The sequence below is a fragment of the Coturnix japonica genome, chromosome 26, assembly GCF_054131305.1.
Source record: "Coturnix japonica strain WE chromosome 26, WE-NBRP24, whole genome shotgun sequence".
Classification (NCBI taxonomy): domain Eukaryota; kingdom Metazoa; phylum Chordata; class Aves; order Galliformes; family Phasianidae; genus Coturnix; species Coturnix japonica.
In genome coordinates this window covers 2553770-2570000 of record NC_140688.1, presented here as the reverse complement: position 1 = coordinate 2570000, position 16231 = coordinate 2553770, and the positions used below count along the sequence as shown (strand labels likewise).

At 45.2% G+C, this 16231-nt stretch overlaps 1 protein-coding gene, 3 long non-coding RNA genes and 1 pseudogene across 5 annotated transcripts in view; 2 read left to right on the top strand and 3 right to left on the bottom strand.

Annotated features, from left to right (window-relative positions):
- Positions 1–16231, bottom strand: part of LOC146756597 (uncharacterized) — a 210935-nt pseudogene that overhangs the window by 96984 nt on the left and 97720 nt on the right. The gene's annotated exons all lie outside the window — the stretch shown is intronic.
- On the top strand, positions 135–1470 carry LOC146756606 (uncharacterized). Its single transcript, XR_014937314.1, has 2 exons — positions 135–811; positions 1105–1470. It is a non-coding gene; the product is annotated as an uncharacterized LOC146756606 (long non-coding RNA).
- LOC146756605 (uncharacterized) lies at positions 1549–3498 on the bottom strand. The gene is made up of 6 exons (XM_085524070.1): positions 3375–3498; positions 3135–3219; positions 2780–3058; positions 1924–2006; positions 1760–1831; positions 1549–1672 (listed from the first exon to the last, which is right to left on the bottom strand). Exons 1-6 carry the CDS (start codon positions 3464–3466, stop codon positions 1549–1551), a joined length of 735 nt encoding a protein of 244 aa, XP_085380196.1. The 5' UTR covers positions 3467–3498.
- Positions 5253–7109, top strand: LOC146756603 (uncharacterized). Its single transcript, XR_014937298.1, has 2 exons — positions 5253–5550; positions 6838–7109. It is a non-coding gene; the product is annotated as an uncharacterized LOC146756603 (long non-coding RNA).
- LOC146756604 (uncharacterized) lies at positions 5852–6960 on the bottom strand. Its single transcript, XR_014937292.1, has 2 exons — positions 6874–6960; positions 5852–5977 (listed from the first exon to the last, which is right to left on the bottom strand). It is a non-coding gene; the product is annotated as an uncharacterized LOC146756604 (long non-coding RNA).

Genomic DNA, 16231 nt, shown 5'->3' with positions numbered 1-16231 from the left:
CTGGGACAGGACAGAACGGAACGGACCGAGCCGGGACGGGACAGAACCGAGCGGACCAAACCGGGACGGCAGGTATGGGAATGGGGGGAGGGGGCAACGGCAGGGGGGGGCAATGTGACCGGGGGGTCGTCACCTGGGGTCAGTGTCACTGGGGTCGCCATCATGGGGGTGTCACCGTATTGGGGGGGGTCACCTGGGGTCACCATTACTGGGGTCACTGTCATGGGGGGGGGGGGGGGTTGCCATAATGGGGGGTCAACATAATGGGGGTCAACTGGGGTCATTGCCACTGGGGTCACCATATTGGGGGGGGTGTCCCCATCCCTGGTCGCCATTTGCCATGTTCCACCATGTCTGTGTGTGTCCCCAGGTGTGTCGGTGTCACCACGGCTCAGCACAGCATCAGCAGGACCTCCCTTATCAGCAGGACCCCCCCCATCCCCCCTTATCACCATGTCCCCCCCTATCACCACCAAGCCCCTCCTTCTCACTATCACGACCCACTATCGCACCACCACAGCGCCCCCTGTCGGCCCGCCCCCCCTTATCAGCCCGCCCCCGTTTCCCGTCCCCGTTCTGCCCGTTCTGCCGCCGTAACGGGGAGTCCCGCGCGGTGTGGAGCAGCCACGCTCTGAAGGACGCGCGTGGCCGCGTGCTGTGCCCCATCCTGCGGCGCTACGTGTGTCCGCAGTGCGGCGCCACGCGGGACAACGCGCACACCAGGAGGTTCTGCCCGCTCACCCCGGCGTCATATCGCTCTGTGTATGCACCGAGAGCACGGGGACACGGGGACGGCGGTGACTGATAGCAGGTAATGGGGTATGGGGTCATAGGGGCTATTAGGTGATGGGGTTGTGGGTTATGGGGTTATGGGGTTATTTATGGGGTTATGGGGTTATTTATGGGGTTATAGGGGTATGGGGTTATTGGGGTTTGGGGTTGTGGGGTTATGGGGGTTATAAGGGGTTATGGGCTATAGGGGTTATGGGGTTGGCCCCCACATATTGTACTGTGTGTGTCGGGGCAGTTGTGGTGGTGATTATGTTAATTAAGGCCGCAATTACTAATTACTATTACTAATAACGCACTCTGTGTCATCCCCAGGCTGTGCTGAGCGCAACGTGGGACAGAAGGCAGCAGCTGGGCACCAACTGTGCACCATCATTAGTGCACTATCACTTGTGCACCATCATTTGTACACCATCAGCTTTGCACCACCGCTCGTGCACCATCATCTTTACACCATCACTTTACACCTTCAGTTGTGCATCATCACTTGTGCACCATACCTTTGCACCATCACTTTGCACCACTACTTTGTACCATCATTTGTACACCATCACTTGTGCACCATCACTTTGCAGCATCCCTTTGCACCATCAGCTTTACACCCCCACTTTGCACCAGGAGCAGAGCTCAGCAGCTGTTCCCTGTTGTGTTGTTGTGTTATTGTGTAGTTGTGTTGTTCCAGCCCTGCTCACACTCGTGTGTTTATTGCACCATTATGGGCTTTTTTCCCCCAATAAAGCCCCACTCACAGCTGCAGCTTCATCCTGGCTCGTCCCCCTCCATCTTCCTCCTCCTCCTCCTGCTGTTGTTCACCCCCCGGCTCCGCTCACGACGCAGCCGCAGCAGCGACTCCAGGGCACGATGGGCGCTCATCACACGGCGGCTGTAGGATAATGGGACTCCATAGGGGATAATGAGACCCCATAAGTGCCAATGGGACCCTAACCCTAACCCCCCCCCCAGCACTCACTTGAGGTTGGACAGCTCGAGGATCAGCCCCCCCAGCACCGCTGACGCATCCTCACGTGGTGCCACCTCATTCCTGGGGGTCAAAGGGGGTGAAAATAGCACCAATCCGGGGCTTTTTAAGCCCAAAATGAGCTCTGGGTTCTGGTGGGGGGAGGGGGGTCCGACCTGGGGGTGCAGCTGGGTGAGGCCGGGTCCCCATCGGCGTCCACAGGGCACAGAGGGGCTGCAGGCTGGGAGGGGGTGGGGGGCTGGGGGGGAAATGGGGTGAAATGGGGGCAACTGGGGCAACAGGGGATGAACTGGGGGGAACTGGGATGAACTGGGGTGAATGAGGGTGAATGGGGGGGGATTGGGGGATATGAGAGTGACTTGGGGGGGGACTGGGGTGATGTGGGGTGAATTGGGGTGAATGGGGGAGAACTGGGGGGATTGGGGGGGTCTGAGAGTGACGGGGGGGAACTGGGATGAACTGGGGTGAATGGGGACAAATTGGGGGGGGTTGGGGGAACTGAGGGTGACTGGGGGGGGACTGGGGTGAACTGGGGTGAATTGGGGGGGATTGGGGGGATCTAAGAGTGACTTGGGGGGGAATTGGTGTGACTTGGGATGATTTGGGGGTGAATGGGGGGGAACTGGGGTGAACTGGGGCACCAAGGGCTGAACTGGGGGGAACTGGGATGAAATGGGGTGAACTGGGGGGAACTGAGGGTGACTTGGGGGGGAACTGAGATGATTTGGGGTGAATGGGGGCAAATTGAGGGGGACTGGGGGATATGAGAGTGACCTGAGGGGGGACTGGGATGAATTTGGTTGATTTGGGGGTGAATGGCGGAGAACTGGGGTTAACTGGGGTAAGTTGGAGTGATTTGGGGTGAACTGGGGTAAATTGGGGCAAACTAGAGTGGAATGGGGGGTAAACTGGGGTGAACTGGAGCTCTATGGGGTGAAGTGGGACAATGTGGGGTGCAGTGGGGTGCTATGGGGCTGTTCCCTATGGGTTCTCATAGTACTCTGGCATTACCTGCAGCAGCTCGGTGTCCCCCCCTGGCACCCCACTGTGCTCCGGTGCTGAGATGTGGGGCAGCCCCACAGTGCCAGCCCCATAGCGCTCCTCATGCTCTGCCCCACAAGTGGGCTCCGCTTTGGCTGCCCACTCCCCCTCCAATGGCTCTTTGGTGGCCTCAATGCATTCTGTGCCCCCATCGGTGTCACTATGGGGCTGTGGGGTGCTATGGGGCTGTAGGTCCCCCATATCAGGGCTGTTCTGGTCCTCCTGCTGCTCGCAGCCATCCATCCCATCCTGGAACAAACTCCCCCATAACCTGTGCCATGGGGAGCTGTGGGGTGATGCTGGGGGGGCAGAGGCCCTGTCCTACCTGTGCCAATGGGGCCACTGTGGGGCTGAGCTCCTCCATCACGCTGAGCTGTGGGGTGGCTGCTGGGCCTCCGTTATCAGAGCGGCTGGGAACCAAACAGACCCCAAACCCCATCAGCTGGGGGGCACCGGGACCCATTGCTGGCCCCAGGCCCCATTCCTACCCCCAAGCCCCATTTCTGCCCCCATTTCCACCTCCAGCCCCCCCTCTGCCCCCCACCCTCCCATTTCCCCCCATTACCTCTCTGTTCCATCTCCATGCACTGAGTCCATCCCTCCGCCATTGTCCAGAGCGTCGCCTCCAATCATGGCCCCCATACTGATGTCCTCCATATTGGTGTCCCCCCCATTTATGTCTCCCCCATTGCTGTCCCCCATATTGCTGTCTCCCCCCTTGGTGTTTCCCATATTAGTGTCCCCTCCACTTACATACCCCTCATTGCTGCCCCCTCTATTGGTGTCCCCCCCATTTCTGTCCCTCTCCTTGATGTCCCCTCCATTGATGTCCCCCTCATTGGTGTCCCCCATATTGCTGCCCCCTCCATTGATTTCCTCTTCCTCGGTGCCCCCCATATTAGTATCCCCCCCCTTGGTGTCCCCTCTATTGATGTCCTCCCCCTTGGTATCCACTCCATTAGTGTCTGCCATATTGGTGTCCACCATACTGGTGTCCCCTCCCTTGCTGTCCCTCCCCTTGGTGTCCCTGTCCCCTCCATTTTTGTCCCCTCCATTGGTGTCCACCATATTGGTGTCCGCCATATTGGTGTTTGCCATATTGGTGTCCCCCTCCTTGGTGTCCCCTCTATTGTTGTCCTCCCCATTGGTGCCCCATCCAATCATGTCCCCCCCCTTGCTGTCCGCCATATTGGTGTCCCCTCCATTGTTTCCCCCCTCATTGGTGTCCCCTCTATTAGTATACCCTCCATTGATGTCCCCCCCCTTGCTGTCCCCCATATTAGTGTCCCCCCCATTAGTGTCCTCCATATTGCTGTCCACCATATTGCTGCCCACCATATTGCTGTCCCCCATATTGGTGTCCCCCATATTGGTGTCCCCTCCATTTGTGCCCCCTCCATTGATGTCCCCCCCCTTGCTGTCCACCATATTGTTGTCCCCACTATAGTCGTCCCCCCCCTTGTTGTCTCCCCTCAGTCCTGCCCTGACTTTGACATTGGGGCCATCATGGTGGTCAACACCTGCAAGAGGAACAGCAGCTGCTTGGACGCCATTTTGTGGCCATTTTGAGGCCCTTTGGAAACCATTTTGTGACCATTTGGTGGCCATTTTGAGGCAATTTTGCGGCTGCTTGGAGGCCATTTGGTGGCCATTTTGAGACCGCTTGGAGGCCCATTGGAGGACATTTTGAGACCATTTTAAGCCCATTTTTTGGCCATTTTGAGGCCATTTTAAGTCATTACCTGTCACCTGGCTGCTCCTCCTTTTGCCCATGGCGCCGCTCACCTGAGGGGAACACACGCCCATTGAGCATTATTTCCTCACTATTTCCCCTCAAATCCCCCCTGGCCGCCCGGTCTCTCTCACTCCACGTCCCAGAATAACACCGTTATCCCGCTATAACGAGGCCCAATGGCGCCCATCCCGCCCCAAGGCCCTTCCCGGCCCCGCCGCCATTTTGCTTCACCTCAGCTCCCGCCCAACGCCTTCCCGCCTTTTTCACACCGCGCGCTCTGCGCCTGCGCCGCGCGGGGGACGCTGGGAGTTGCAGTCCCCGGAGAGACGTAACGCGGCGCAGCGCGGGGGACACTGGGAGTTGCAGTTCGCGGCGCGCCGTAAAGCGCAGCGGGGTGCGGCGCTTTTGCGACAGCGTCGCCGTAAAGTGCGGAGGTGTTGGCAGCCCCGTAGGAGGAAGCGGTGAGTGGGGACGGACCGGGACCGGGGGGGTCCGATGGGGGGGGATCGAACGGCGGGGTCCAATAGGGGGGGAATAGACCGGGGGGGGTCCAACGGGGGGGATATAATGGGGTGGGGGTCCGATGGGGGGGGTTCAGTGGGGGAGGGGGGGGTACAACGGGGGGATCCAATGGAGGGCGGGGGGATTCAATGGGGGGGGGGATACAATGGGGGGGATCTAATGTGGGGGGGGGTCCGATGGGGGGTGTACAACCGGGGGGGTCTGTGCTCTGTCTCAGGCATACAAGCCTGTTGGAAGGAGTGCATTGAGGCTGCAGCGCCCAGATGATAAACCTGAGTTTGCTGTCACCAGCAACCAAGCTTACGGTTAATTTCTGAAACAAGATTAGTGATAGTATTTCCAGGCAGCTGGCACAGAAGCTTCTTGGATTACAGTGCTGACAACACACATTCACCAGAGCCAGCAATTACAAAAAAATTTCCCACTCCCACCAGAACTTGAAGGACAGAGACCAATTTAGGTTTCTTCACTCTCACGAAGGGGAGTAAGTAAGAAGTTTCACTCAGTAATTCAACCTTACAGAGGCTACTTAGTAATTCTGTGAATTTAAGGAATTATAAAATGATGGATAAAAATCAGAAGTATTTTGTATTTAAATATATGTATACATTATACAGTTATTCTAATGCGACATCAAATGATTACCATTTTTCCCACAGATGTGAGAACTGTTAAGAGAAAATATACTTGCTTTTAACCACTGTAGATCACCCATGGCACATACCTAAGGACAACATAACAGCTGAAAGCAGTAAATGGGAAAAACACTGTACAAAGTATACAGATTGGGCTGCACGTGCATCAAGTGATTTATTAACACAACGAGGTTGGGGGGGAAGAAGAATTAAGTTTGATACCTGTTGTCTTCGTTTCTCCTCTTCAATAACAGCTTTGGCTTCTGCCTCTTTTATCTGTCCAGACATACAAAGTGATAAGTAACTGTTGTAAAAGCAGGTAAAACTATTATCTTACTGAGCCATAATTTATAGAACAGTTCTCAGAAAAGCGAGCAAAACCTTCACCAAGTGAGCTGTGAGCTTACTCAGATTCTAAAACATTCTGTGAAAAACCTCTATCAATTCATGTTTGAAAAACATGGAACATAAGAGACGCTACCATGTTATAAAACTAAACTTCTGACTAACTGGAAAATTCAAATGACAAATATAAAACCTGGGGAAAATATAAATATATATATTCATTAATACCAGGGAAAATTCCTTAATAAAGTCACTCTCTAAGCTTTCAGTAACTCAATCCTCAATTCAGCACACTGTACACTGATGGGTAAATCCTTATATATGTATGTAATTTACACTCACACACTTCATTCCAAGTAGTTAAATATGCCCTGACTGCTAGAGCAAAAGGAAATCTCCACTTTTGTACCAAATGACATATTGGATAATGCATACTCATATTGTTCGACTGCTCTTGTCGTAATGGAAACTGTCAATGCAAGTTGTGCTTCTATAGCGCTCACTAGCAGTAATGATTTTATTATCATTGATTAGCACTTCTTGGCTGAAGAGGAAATCTCCAGTTCCAATGTACATTAAAAATAAAGAGGTAATAGAGCATTACCTTAACATAGTGTTTCATCAAGTGAGTTGACACTATCTACAAGTAGTGCAATTCTCCGCAATAAGCCAGATTCAATAGGCCAAAAATTAAATGTGCAATTAAACTGTACGCTGAGTTACACTGCATTTCTTGCTATTACTGTCTTGAAAAAATAACGATCTGCCTGTTTTTTCCAACTTTTCTCAAGGCAATGAAGACAACATAACTAAAATGGATACACCACCTCAGACGCCTTCCGTTTCATTTCCTTGCATAACGCATCACACTCCAGTGAAACTTGGCCTTCTTGTATCTTGCTGCACTGTACTTCCTGTTAAGTATAAATTGAATTGTTTGTAATTCATTTCCCTATATAAAAATTTAATTATAACGTTCATTTTGTTGGGAAAATTGTAAAACAATTTTATTCGGTATATTTACAGAATGAAGCTAATAAATAAATATTATTTGAAACTGTAACTGTATTCAAGCATCCTTTTCTATTTTCCTTCTTTCTGATAAGCTAAACTGAAACAAGGATAAATCAAATGGTTCAGTTTAATTTTTCTTGTCTTTTTTTTCACTTATTTATTTAAGACAAAGCAATATAACCTTGTGAACTGTTACAAAAGATACCATGCAAAGTAACTAATAAGTAACTCTTCTGAAACTTCGTATCAATTCTCTAAACTGGCTGAAACTAGAGGGCAAGGTCTGGTCATGGGAAGATCTCCCCTACTTCCTTCTCCTTCCTCCCCCTTACATTGAAGGCCAAAAAAAAAAAAAAACCAAAAACAAAAAAACCACCAACAAAACCAAAACAGAATACCAGCACAGAGAGAAAGTTATAATCTTATAATCTATACTACTAGCCTATGAAGAATTTTGTCAGGAAAGCACAGTAACATAGCCAGAAGCTATTCTGGTTTTCATGCTTTCTGACAATATGCAGAACAATTTTCATAGCATACAGCAAAATCCAAAAACTAACTTCTTCAGAGCAATTCCAGCATGCTAAGATAAACCACCTGCCTAGATGGTTAAGAATATGGTCCACTACAAGTTGTGGGTTACAAATTCAAGTGGTTTATACGACCTTGCATGTTTACATGCATAGCCTCATGATGCAACAGTTAACTTCAACACCAGAAAAGGAAGAAAAAATCCTCCTGTTTTGCACTCAAATTATGAGCTCCTACATTTGATATTAATTGTGATGGTTCAGATGAGGCATATTTACAGAGCAGCTTGGAATACGTGTCCTGTCAACTCCCAACTTCACCAGTAGTATACACAGACAGAAGACTGGTAGAGGAGAATTCAACTGCAAATATTGGTATTTATTAGGTACTCAATTCTGTTTCTCCTTATCTTCAAGATCGCAGGCTGCAGGCACAAAAGACTAAATATACAGGTACACTATCCTATCCAAGCTAAGAAAGAAGTACACTATCTGCTGTAAGTATGCAGCTCCAAGCAAATATGCATAAGGACCTTCTGGAATCAAAGATACCCTAATTACGGTCTCAGGCAAGGGCAGATGCATAAAGCAAACGTTAAAAGACATCATCTTTCACACTACAGAAACGAGTCATATTTCTGCAGTCAGATTAGCTGCAACTAATACACAGTCCAATTATCAGTGGCTTATTGGTTCTACCATCATTTACCCTCTACACTGTAGCTCTCTGTACAAAAGAGAGCATGGACTGGGGGCTTGACCTGGAAACAGTGAGATGATATTTAAGGTGGGGATAGTGTTTTCTTCTCTTTCTGAAGGGAAACACCATTTCACTAGGAATCAGAAGTATCACTTCGTGGCTATTTAAATAAGTGGGCTGTCATCATATAAGAATTAATTTTTATTAATTATATAATTAACTCATAACAACCTTTCCACCTTATTAAAATCAAATTTACAAGATTGAGGGGGGGAAAAAAAGTAACCGTCATCATATTTAAGGACCATAAAACTTTCAGAATAGCAGATCTGGAATGTTCCATTTCAGGCCACTGTAAAAGTGAAAAGTGAGCATCCTAAACATTAATTTCATTGCTTCTTGCTACCACATTTCAGTTGGACATCCACATAATCACTGAAGACATCCTGGCACTCTGGGACAATAAAATCTGAACTGGTCTGAAATAGCTATACAGCGTCAGAACTCAGCAGAAGATGATAACACATTTCAGTTTTCCAAAAACAGTATGAAAATTAGGGACAGCAACAACTAGATGTAACAGAGCTATCATGGAAATACCCATCTTCCTTATTCAATTAAGTCTGGCATAAGAAACAAGACCTCAAAGATCATCAAGTCCAACTGTAAACCTATATCTTAAGGAACAAGAAGCAGAAGTATACATGCAACCAATGATATTATTGATTTTACTGAACACAGTAGAGTAAGAAAAACTGAAATTAGTAAGAGCACTTAGTCACAACAAAATAATTTATCCTCAGCAGAAGTCAACATTTCAACTTACAAATAAAGAAAAGCTAGTTATTTATAAGCAGAGACTGCTCAATTTGAAGCACGTACTCTGGGCATTACCATCCTTTCTCTTGAACATGCGCCCTGCAAGATCTGAGATTTCTGAAGACATTTCTTGGAGAAGCTAAGAACTCTGGGGAAACTGCATCTGTGTGGAAAGCTCAGAAGTTAACCGGGTCTTGAAAATAATTTAAGCATGCTTTGTTCAAGCCAGATAGTGAATTTTTCATTAAGTTAACACTTGTCAAGAGGTCACAGCAGCCTCTGGTTTTCCCCTCATCATACTTGATAGCTATAAGCTTTGTCCTTTATCTCTGCTGAAAGCTAAGGATGCTGATGCCTCTGTTTGCTTTAAGGGCCTCAGACAACCATCAATTAGGAATTCAAAACATCTGTGACTGTTCCAATTTATGTAATTATAAACTTCTCAGTTCCTAATGAGGAAAATGTGCTTTGACTTCTTAAATCACTCCAGATCATCTGATTATTTTCCTAATGGAACTACAAAAATTGAAGTGTGCTTGAAGAGAAAGGTATTGCAAATCTGGGAGCTAACATTTTCTACAATGAATTTTATGTTCCTTAGTGAATATTTTGATTGTTCCACCCAGACTTTCAGCTGCTGTTGCTGCTCTGCTCAAGTAACTGATTCTATTCCAGTCTTGACCAGAGACAATCCATGTACACAAGCCTAGGAACATACAAAGAAAATGTGTCACTCTCAGAACTGCAACTTCAAAACTTACCTTTTTCAGTCGCTTACAAGGACACTTGAGTTTAACCTTCTGGCTGCAGTTCAGAGGACAATCACCTGAATGGCAAATCTCTTCACACCGGTGACCACAAGGCAACTACAAGCAAAACAAGAAATACCCCACCAATGAATAACTGAAATTGCATGCAGTCTATGAACTAGTTTTATTTCAGACACAGCAGCTAAACAGAAAACTCATTCAGCTCATCAGGTTTGTCTTCCTACCTGCAAAACTGCAAAGAAAAAGGTCAACTTATTTCACTAGTTACTCAGAGTTTTTTGGTTCACATAGAATTATTTATCTTTTACTGGGAACGCTTGATCAAAAAACAATTTTTTCTTTCAAATGTTACAGGAACAGTCATCTCCACAATGATTCATATATCGACTGCCCTAACTACCTGTATGATGGAGGAATAAAAGTAGATGAAGTAAGAAGAAACTGAAAACTGAAATGAAGTGTGATGTGACCCAGCCTGACCCACAAATTGCTAACAAGAGGGTAGAATTAGAAGCAAAAATACCACAAAACTAGGTTTTATGTGCAAGAACCTTGCAAACTATGCAGGAGTCAAATACAGGCCACCAATATTCTTACACCTGAATTAATTTCACTAAATCCTAAATTTCTGCATTTGGTAAATTATCCTGTTTTTGACATCTGATAAATAGCATTTCCTTTTTTTAAACTATCAGTGAAAATTTTAACACTTATAATGAAACTATTATTATTCATTACTGTATATAATTATTCATTACTGGGATAATTTAAATATGCTGCTGCCTTTTAGGGATGTAACAGTGTTCCCAGAACGACATTAGAGATTAAAAAAATAATTCACAAGAATAAAAACAAGTTTTCTTCCACAGCGTGTTGGGAGCTCAACTGACCTTGCTCAGGTCCCAAACAAAATCTTCATAATGATGATTTTTCATTTCCAATTACATAAATCAATACTGTCCAATACTGTTTATAAACAAAGGCAATAACTCATGTAAGATACCCAACTGATTCATTTATAAAGGTAGGTTTAAACAATATCACTCTCTGTACAGAAAGAGTTGGGGGAAAACACACTGGACAAATGACCACAGAGTCTCTTCCAGGATCCCACCTTAAGAGGCAAGAGCTTTTCCATTCATTTACATTTATTTTATCCAGCCATTAGTTCTTATCCACAGACTGAAAAACTTCTCTACTGTCCTTTCATAACAGGCTCTTTATTCCCATAATATTCCCTTCATTGAATTCCAAGCAGCTTCAATCAATGTTTCTTGAATACAGTAGCCAGAACTGCAAGTAATATTCCAGCTGGAAGAACACTGTACAATGCCTTAATTGCAGCTTATTCTCCACAGAATATCTTTCCCTATACATCTTCCACTCTCCTGTTCACTTCTCTCCAGTTATCCATGCTGCAACAGTAAGGATTTCTACTGTCCCCCAGGAGGGTTGTTATTGGCCTTGACATGCCCAGTCTCACTGTTTTTTCTGTATCTGTACCATGTCCCAAACGCATGTGTTCTGCTGCACATGCGTTTCCTCAGTTGTCACCTACTGACAACACACCACAAATTCTCATAAGAAAATCCCAACGAGTTTTTGGTGCCAAGGTCATTACTGCAAACAGTGCAAGACTAGCCCTCAATTTGAGCCCTTGGAAAATCCCCTTATTGCCAACATTTCTCGTTCCAATCACTCCTGCAGGAATTTTTGTTGTTGCTTTTGGCTTTTGAGGTGGTTGCCCTAAATAAAAAAAAGAACCACAAGCAGTTGTTTCGTTCAGTAAACACCATCTCTCAACGATCATCTCTTTTACATGAATTAGCTGTTTACTGTCTGGCACAGCCTCAAGAGCACAAGTGAAGTATGACATATGGGACTACATCTCTTCTCTTTGTCTGGAGGAAAAAAGGAATTGGTTGTTCTATCAAAGAAGGAATTCAGTTTTGTCTGGCACAACTGATCACCTGCAAATCTACTTGAACTCTGCCTCATTGTTAAAAGATGGGTTAGATTAAGCCATGATTAAGCCTTGCACATGCTGAAGTCAGGCATGCTTCCATTAATAATGTCAAAGCCTGAACAGTTACATACCACCAGAGCACAACACAGGAATATACTTAATGCAATACCAAAAATCGTATTTGCTTATTGAGTTCATACACAGCTCACATTCAGTGGGATGCAGGACAAGAATGAAGCTGACAGTTTCAGCTGCTTCTCAACCCCTCCAGTGCAAACACAACATAAACTCATGGGAAGCAGTTCTATGAGTGGCAAAACAACAGCCCCAAGAGCTAAGAGAACAGAAGCAATCCAACCAGTTCTGCCAGATAAGTGCTGTAGTGGGAAGGGAGGTGGTTTTGTCCATTTATTTTTTGCAAATGTTGAGGTGCTAAAATAGAATGTGTTTATCCCCTTAGATCTTTTTCACTGTAAATATTCTGTTGTTAATAGCTAGTAAACTAAAGGCTGAAAAGAACAGGCTTTATATTTGTCATAGCAAGCCCATTAAAAGAAAGCAGTATAACCCACAACTCTGAAAACAATCAAACAGAAATCTTCATGAGCATTTTCCAGAAACACAGGAAGAGAAGAGAATGTATTTTTATGTAACTGATTACACTACAAAGTTTTGCATGTAGATGAAACAAGATATATCCATATCTACAGGAATGAGAAGAGTTAACCAAAAGCCTTATCCAACTAAAACAGACCCTGCTGTCCTGAGTCTTCTGTTCACATCCCACTGAATTCAATTCTAAAAAGGCCCTGCTCTACAAACGATGCAATTCTGAATTGCAGACTTGAATTCAGTAGTACTACTGGATGGATTTTAAACCTCAGACTGAGTCTTGGGAATACATCCAGAAAAATCTCAACAGTTAATGTTTATCAAAATCAAAGAAGAGATATGGAAAAAATCTTTGAAGGGAACCTGAAGTACAGGAACACACAGTTCATGTTAAGAGATTAGAAGTACTCCTGAAAATAAAGAGGAGGAAGCATTGCAGCAAATAAAACCAAAGGAACAGAGAAGGAAATGGAAGGACAAAAGTTAAGAGGTAAACAGTGAAATAAATCCCCTGCCGGGAAGAGAACTTTCAGACATCCAGGTGAGAAGATTGTGACAGATGGATTCATTTACTCAAGTAAGACAAATAAAGAGGATGTGCAAAACGAAGACATCACAAAGACAAGGGCAGAAAGCAGAAGATGCAAGTAGACACACAGCAAAGAGTCCAGAATTTCTATTGGGGTTTCATGGATTTGTTAACATAACCTTGTCTGAAAAACAGAGACTCTTGGGAAGCAGGCAGGAATACTATCAGTTTTGCAAGTTACTCAAAACCAGGAAAGTCTATCTAGTAAAAGACTGGACACTTCTGAAACCAGAAAATAATGCAACACAGGTTTTGAATCTATGTCTATTCAGTTGAGGCAGAATTCAGGCAAGGTGAGACAACAGATCTCAGACTAGAGGACTCCACAGGCAAAGCAGCACAACGGAACAGAAAGCAAACAGTGCAGAAGGACAAGCTGAATCAAATTACTTCTGAGTGCCAACTACGTACAAAGTACAAGACAAAAGTACAAAGACAAAAAAGTACAGAGACAAAGTACAAGGCCAAAACAGAGTAAAAAACCAATAAACAATTTCAGGATTAAGTATTCTCAACCCTTTGAAATTATGCACAAGCCTTTTCTTTACAGCTGGGAAGCAGAATTTCTGAGAAATTCTGAAGTGTTTAACAGTGGAAACACTTTCCAAAATATTCCTGACTATTCACGTTTTTTCCTCTTTGTAAATTTCCTAATTCTACAGTAAGGAAACAGAGTGAAGAAAGGGCTGTCACCCTTGCCACAACTAATGACAACTAAAGAACAAAGGCACAATAGTAAGTAATACATAGATTTCTGAAAACACACAAGCAGCACAGAATAACAGCACTGGGAGGGACTAGGAACAAGTCATTTTGCCCGTCCCTCATGTCTTACAGCAATAAAATCCATAACTAGACTAACCCCAATATATGTCTAAGCTGTTACTGATGAAAATTCTGTAGCTTTTCCAACCTATTCTTCCCAAGCTCTACAAGCTTTACTACTCAAAGGCAGTAACTAACACGAATCTTCCTAACTGATACAACCACTAGTTCATAGCCTGTTTGCCATATAACAAGTTTACTATTCTTCTTCACAGCAACCCTTCATATAGTCACATACAACAAAGCAATTAACTCCTTTGTCTTAAGCTTCAAGCTACTCAATATGTTTCACTAGCACAGTCAGTCATTAAGAATTCATTTTACTTAGGTCCCGTGCAGTTTTTTTTGTTTCTCTTTTCTTGTTTCCTAAAACTGTTGTGCAGACAGTGATCACTGACCCTGTGCAAGAAAAATCACAAATACACTCCTCTGTATTTGTCCCAACCAAAGAGTATCCTGTTGAGAAAGTCTGTTCAAGATCAGTTTTCAACCACATCAAAGGACATACTCTTCCTCATTCAACCTCAGCAGCTTCAAGCTTCAGCTTTCAAGCCATGAATGAAGTATTCACTGATACTGTCCTGGAGTCCTTAACCCTCATAGAATAAAAAAATCATTACGGTTGGAAATACCTCTAAGAACAAGTCCAACCATCAACCTATCACCACCACGTTTGCAGCGTTTGAGGCACGGACTCAGATGTGAACGATCCAAATCGTTTATTACAAGTTCTCACATCCCTTATAGACCTTCACAAGTTGTTATTTTCTAACTTTCCCGTCCGCCCTTACAACTTTCCCAACCACCTTTACATGTCAACAGAGCATTCTACAGAACCCTTTTCAACTGTCCATGCAGGCACGTATCCAATCAGAGCTCTAAGACCCTTCTTCTCCTTGCAGAGGTGTCCTTGGTTCTCATGCTGTTTATCTTGCTCCACAGCTGCTGCTCTGAACAGCTTTTCTTGTATTCCCCCAAGTACCAGTGCAGCCACCGCCCTCAGGCACCCTGGCCATCCCTTACTCACTTCCTTGGCAATTTGCAGCTCAGGGGTTTGGCAGATGACTTTTTTCCTGGCAGTCCGTAAGGTTCAAAGTCCAGCTGTAATCTCATATCCCAAATATGTCACTTGCTGTTGAGTTATTTGTGCTTTCTGTAAACCAAGAAACTCAGCAAACTCTCAGTCTATTGTACACAGTCCTTTTGTTGCTGTGGCAGCCACGTGCTGCAGTAAAGTTCCACCCTAGGATGGAGGATCCCAGATCTCAGGCTCATGAGTTGACCATCATTCAGCTGTTCTCACAACCCTGGGTAACACTGTCCAGGTTAACTGAGACTCTTCTCCCCATATCAGGGCTTTCCTATTCAAAGGCAAATAACCTTAGGCTTCCTTTGGCCAAACCAGGCAGAAGAGACATCCCTCAAATCCAGAAGGTAAACTTAAACTTTTTGTTCCTTAACTTGGTTAATAAAGTGCACGGATTTGCCACCACTGAGTGTATCCATTCAACTATTCTAGTACTTGCCCTCAAGTCTTGTACCAAACTACAGCACTTGCTATCAAAATTGGAATCCAAACTCCAAAAAGTTACCTATTATTTCTTTTATCCTCCTACAGTCCCATACCCTCAAAGGGCACCGCTTTACCCTGACTAGGCAAGCTCTTGCTTTTAACTTCTATTTAGGGCTTCATTTTTGGCCCTGATGCCCACACCACTAAGTGTATCATATTTGAGACTGCTGTAACTCCTGGGGGTACAACATTGTTTTGCCCAGTTTGTGTTAAAGCCAGAGTTACAGTTTTTAATCAGTCAATATTGTTGCACTCTTAGCTCCAGTTTTATTCAATTTCTTGCCAGAGTAACCTGGCAGGTACAAGAATTTCTGTATTCCTGCTTGTTTTCTTAGCTTATGTTTAATTAATCCAAAAAAGGAAACCTTTTCCCGTTGGGCAGTAGCATCTACTACTGTTACAAAACCATCTATGGGTAGTAAGAAGCACCCATATCCACCAGAAAACGAACCTCAATATCCTGCTTTCCTAAATGCAATTTCCCATTGCAGTTTGCACACTGCTTTCCTTCCAGTGAGGTCACTCCCAAGTACACTGCCCGGTGCAACTCAAGGGTAGGTATGGCCAGCCATACGGACCACAAACCCACACAGAACCGCAAGGTATCGCTGCACAGAAGACTTATTAGGACCCTTAGACAAGGATCTGGGGAAAGTCGTATTCTTACAGCAGCTTCTGGGTAAAGCTCCTAGCCACAGCTCGGTTCCATTGCAAGAGTTCTGTTCAACACAGAATGTCCTCTGGTGCTGTACCGGAGATTGCCTCTTGCTGGGACATACTCGTGGGG

Excerpts from the sequence above, each read along its gene's own strand:
- LOC146756605 (XM_085524070.1), bottom strand. The coding sequence starts at position 3,466 with ATGGAGGACATCAGTATGGGGGCCATGATTGGAGGCGACGCTCTGGAC. Across the intron at positions 3,220-3,374 it reads CATGGAGATGGAACAGAGAG|CCGCTCTGATAACGGAGGCC; the intron begins GTAATGGGGGGA and ends TTTGGTTCCCAG. Across the intron at positions 1,832-1,923 it reads TCACCCAGCTGCACCCCCAG|GAATGAGGTGGCACCACGTG; the intron begins GTCGGACCCCCC and ends TTTGACCCCCAG.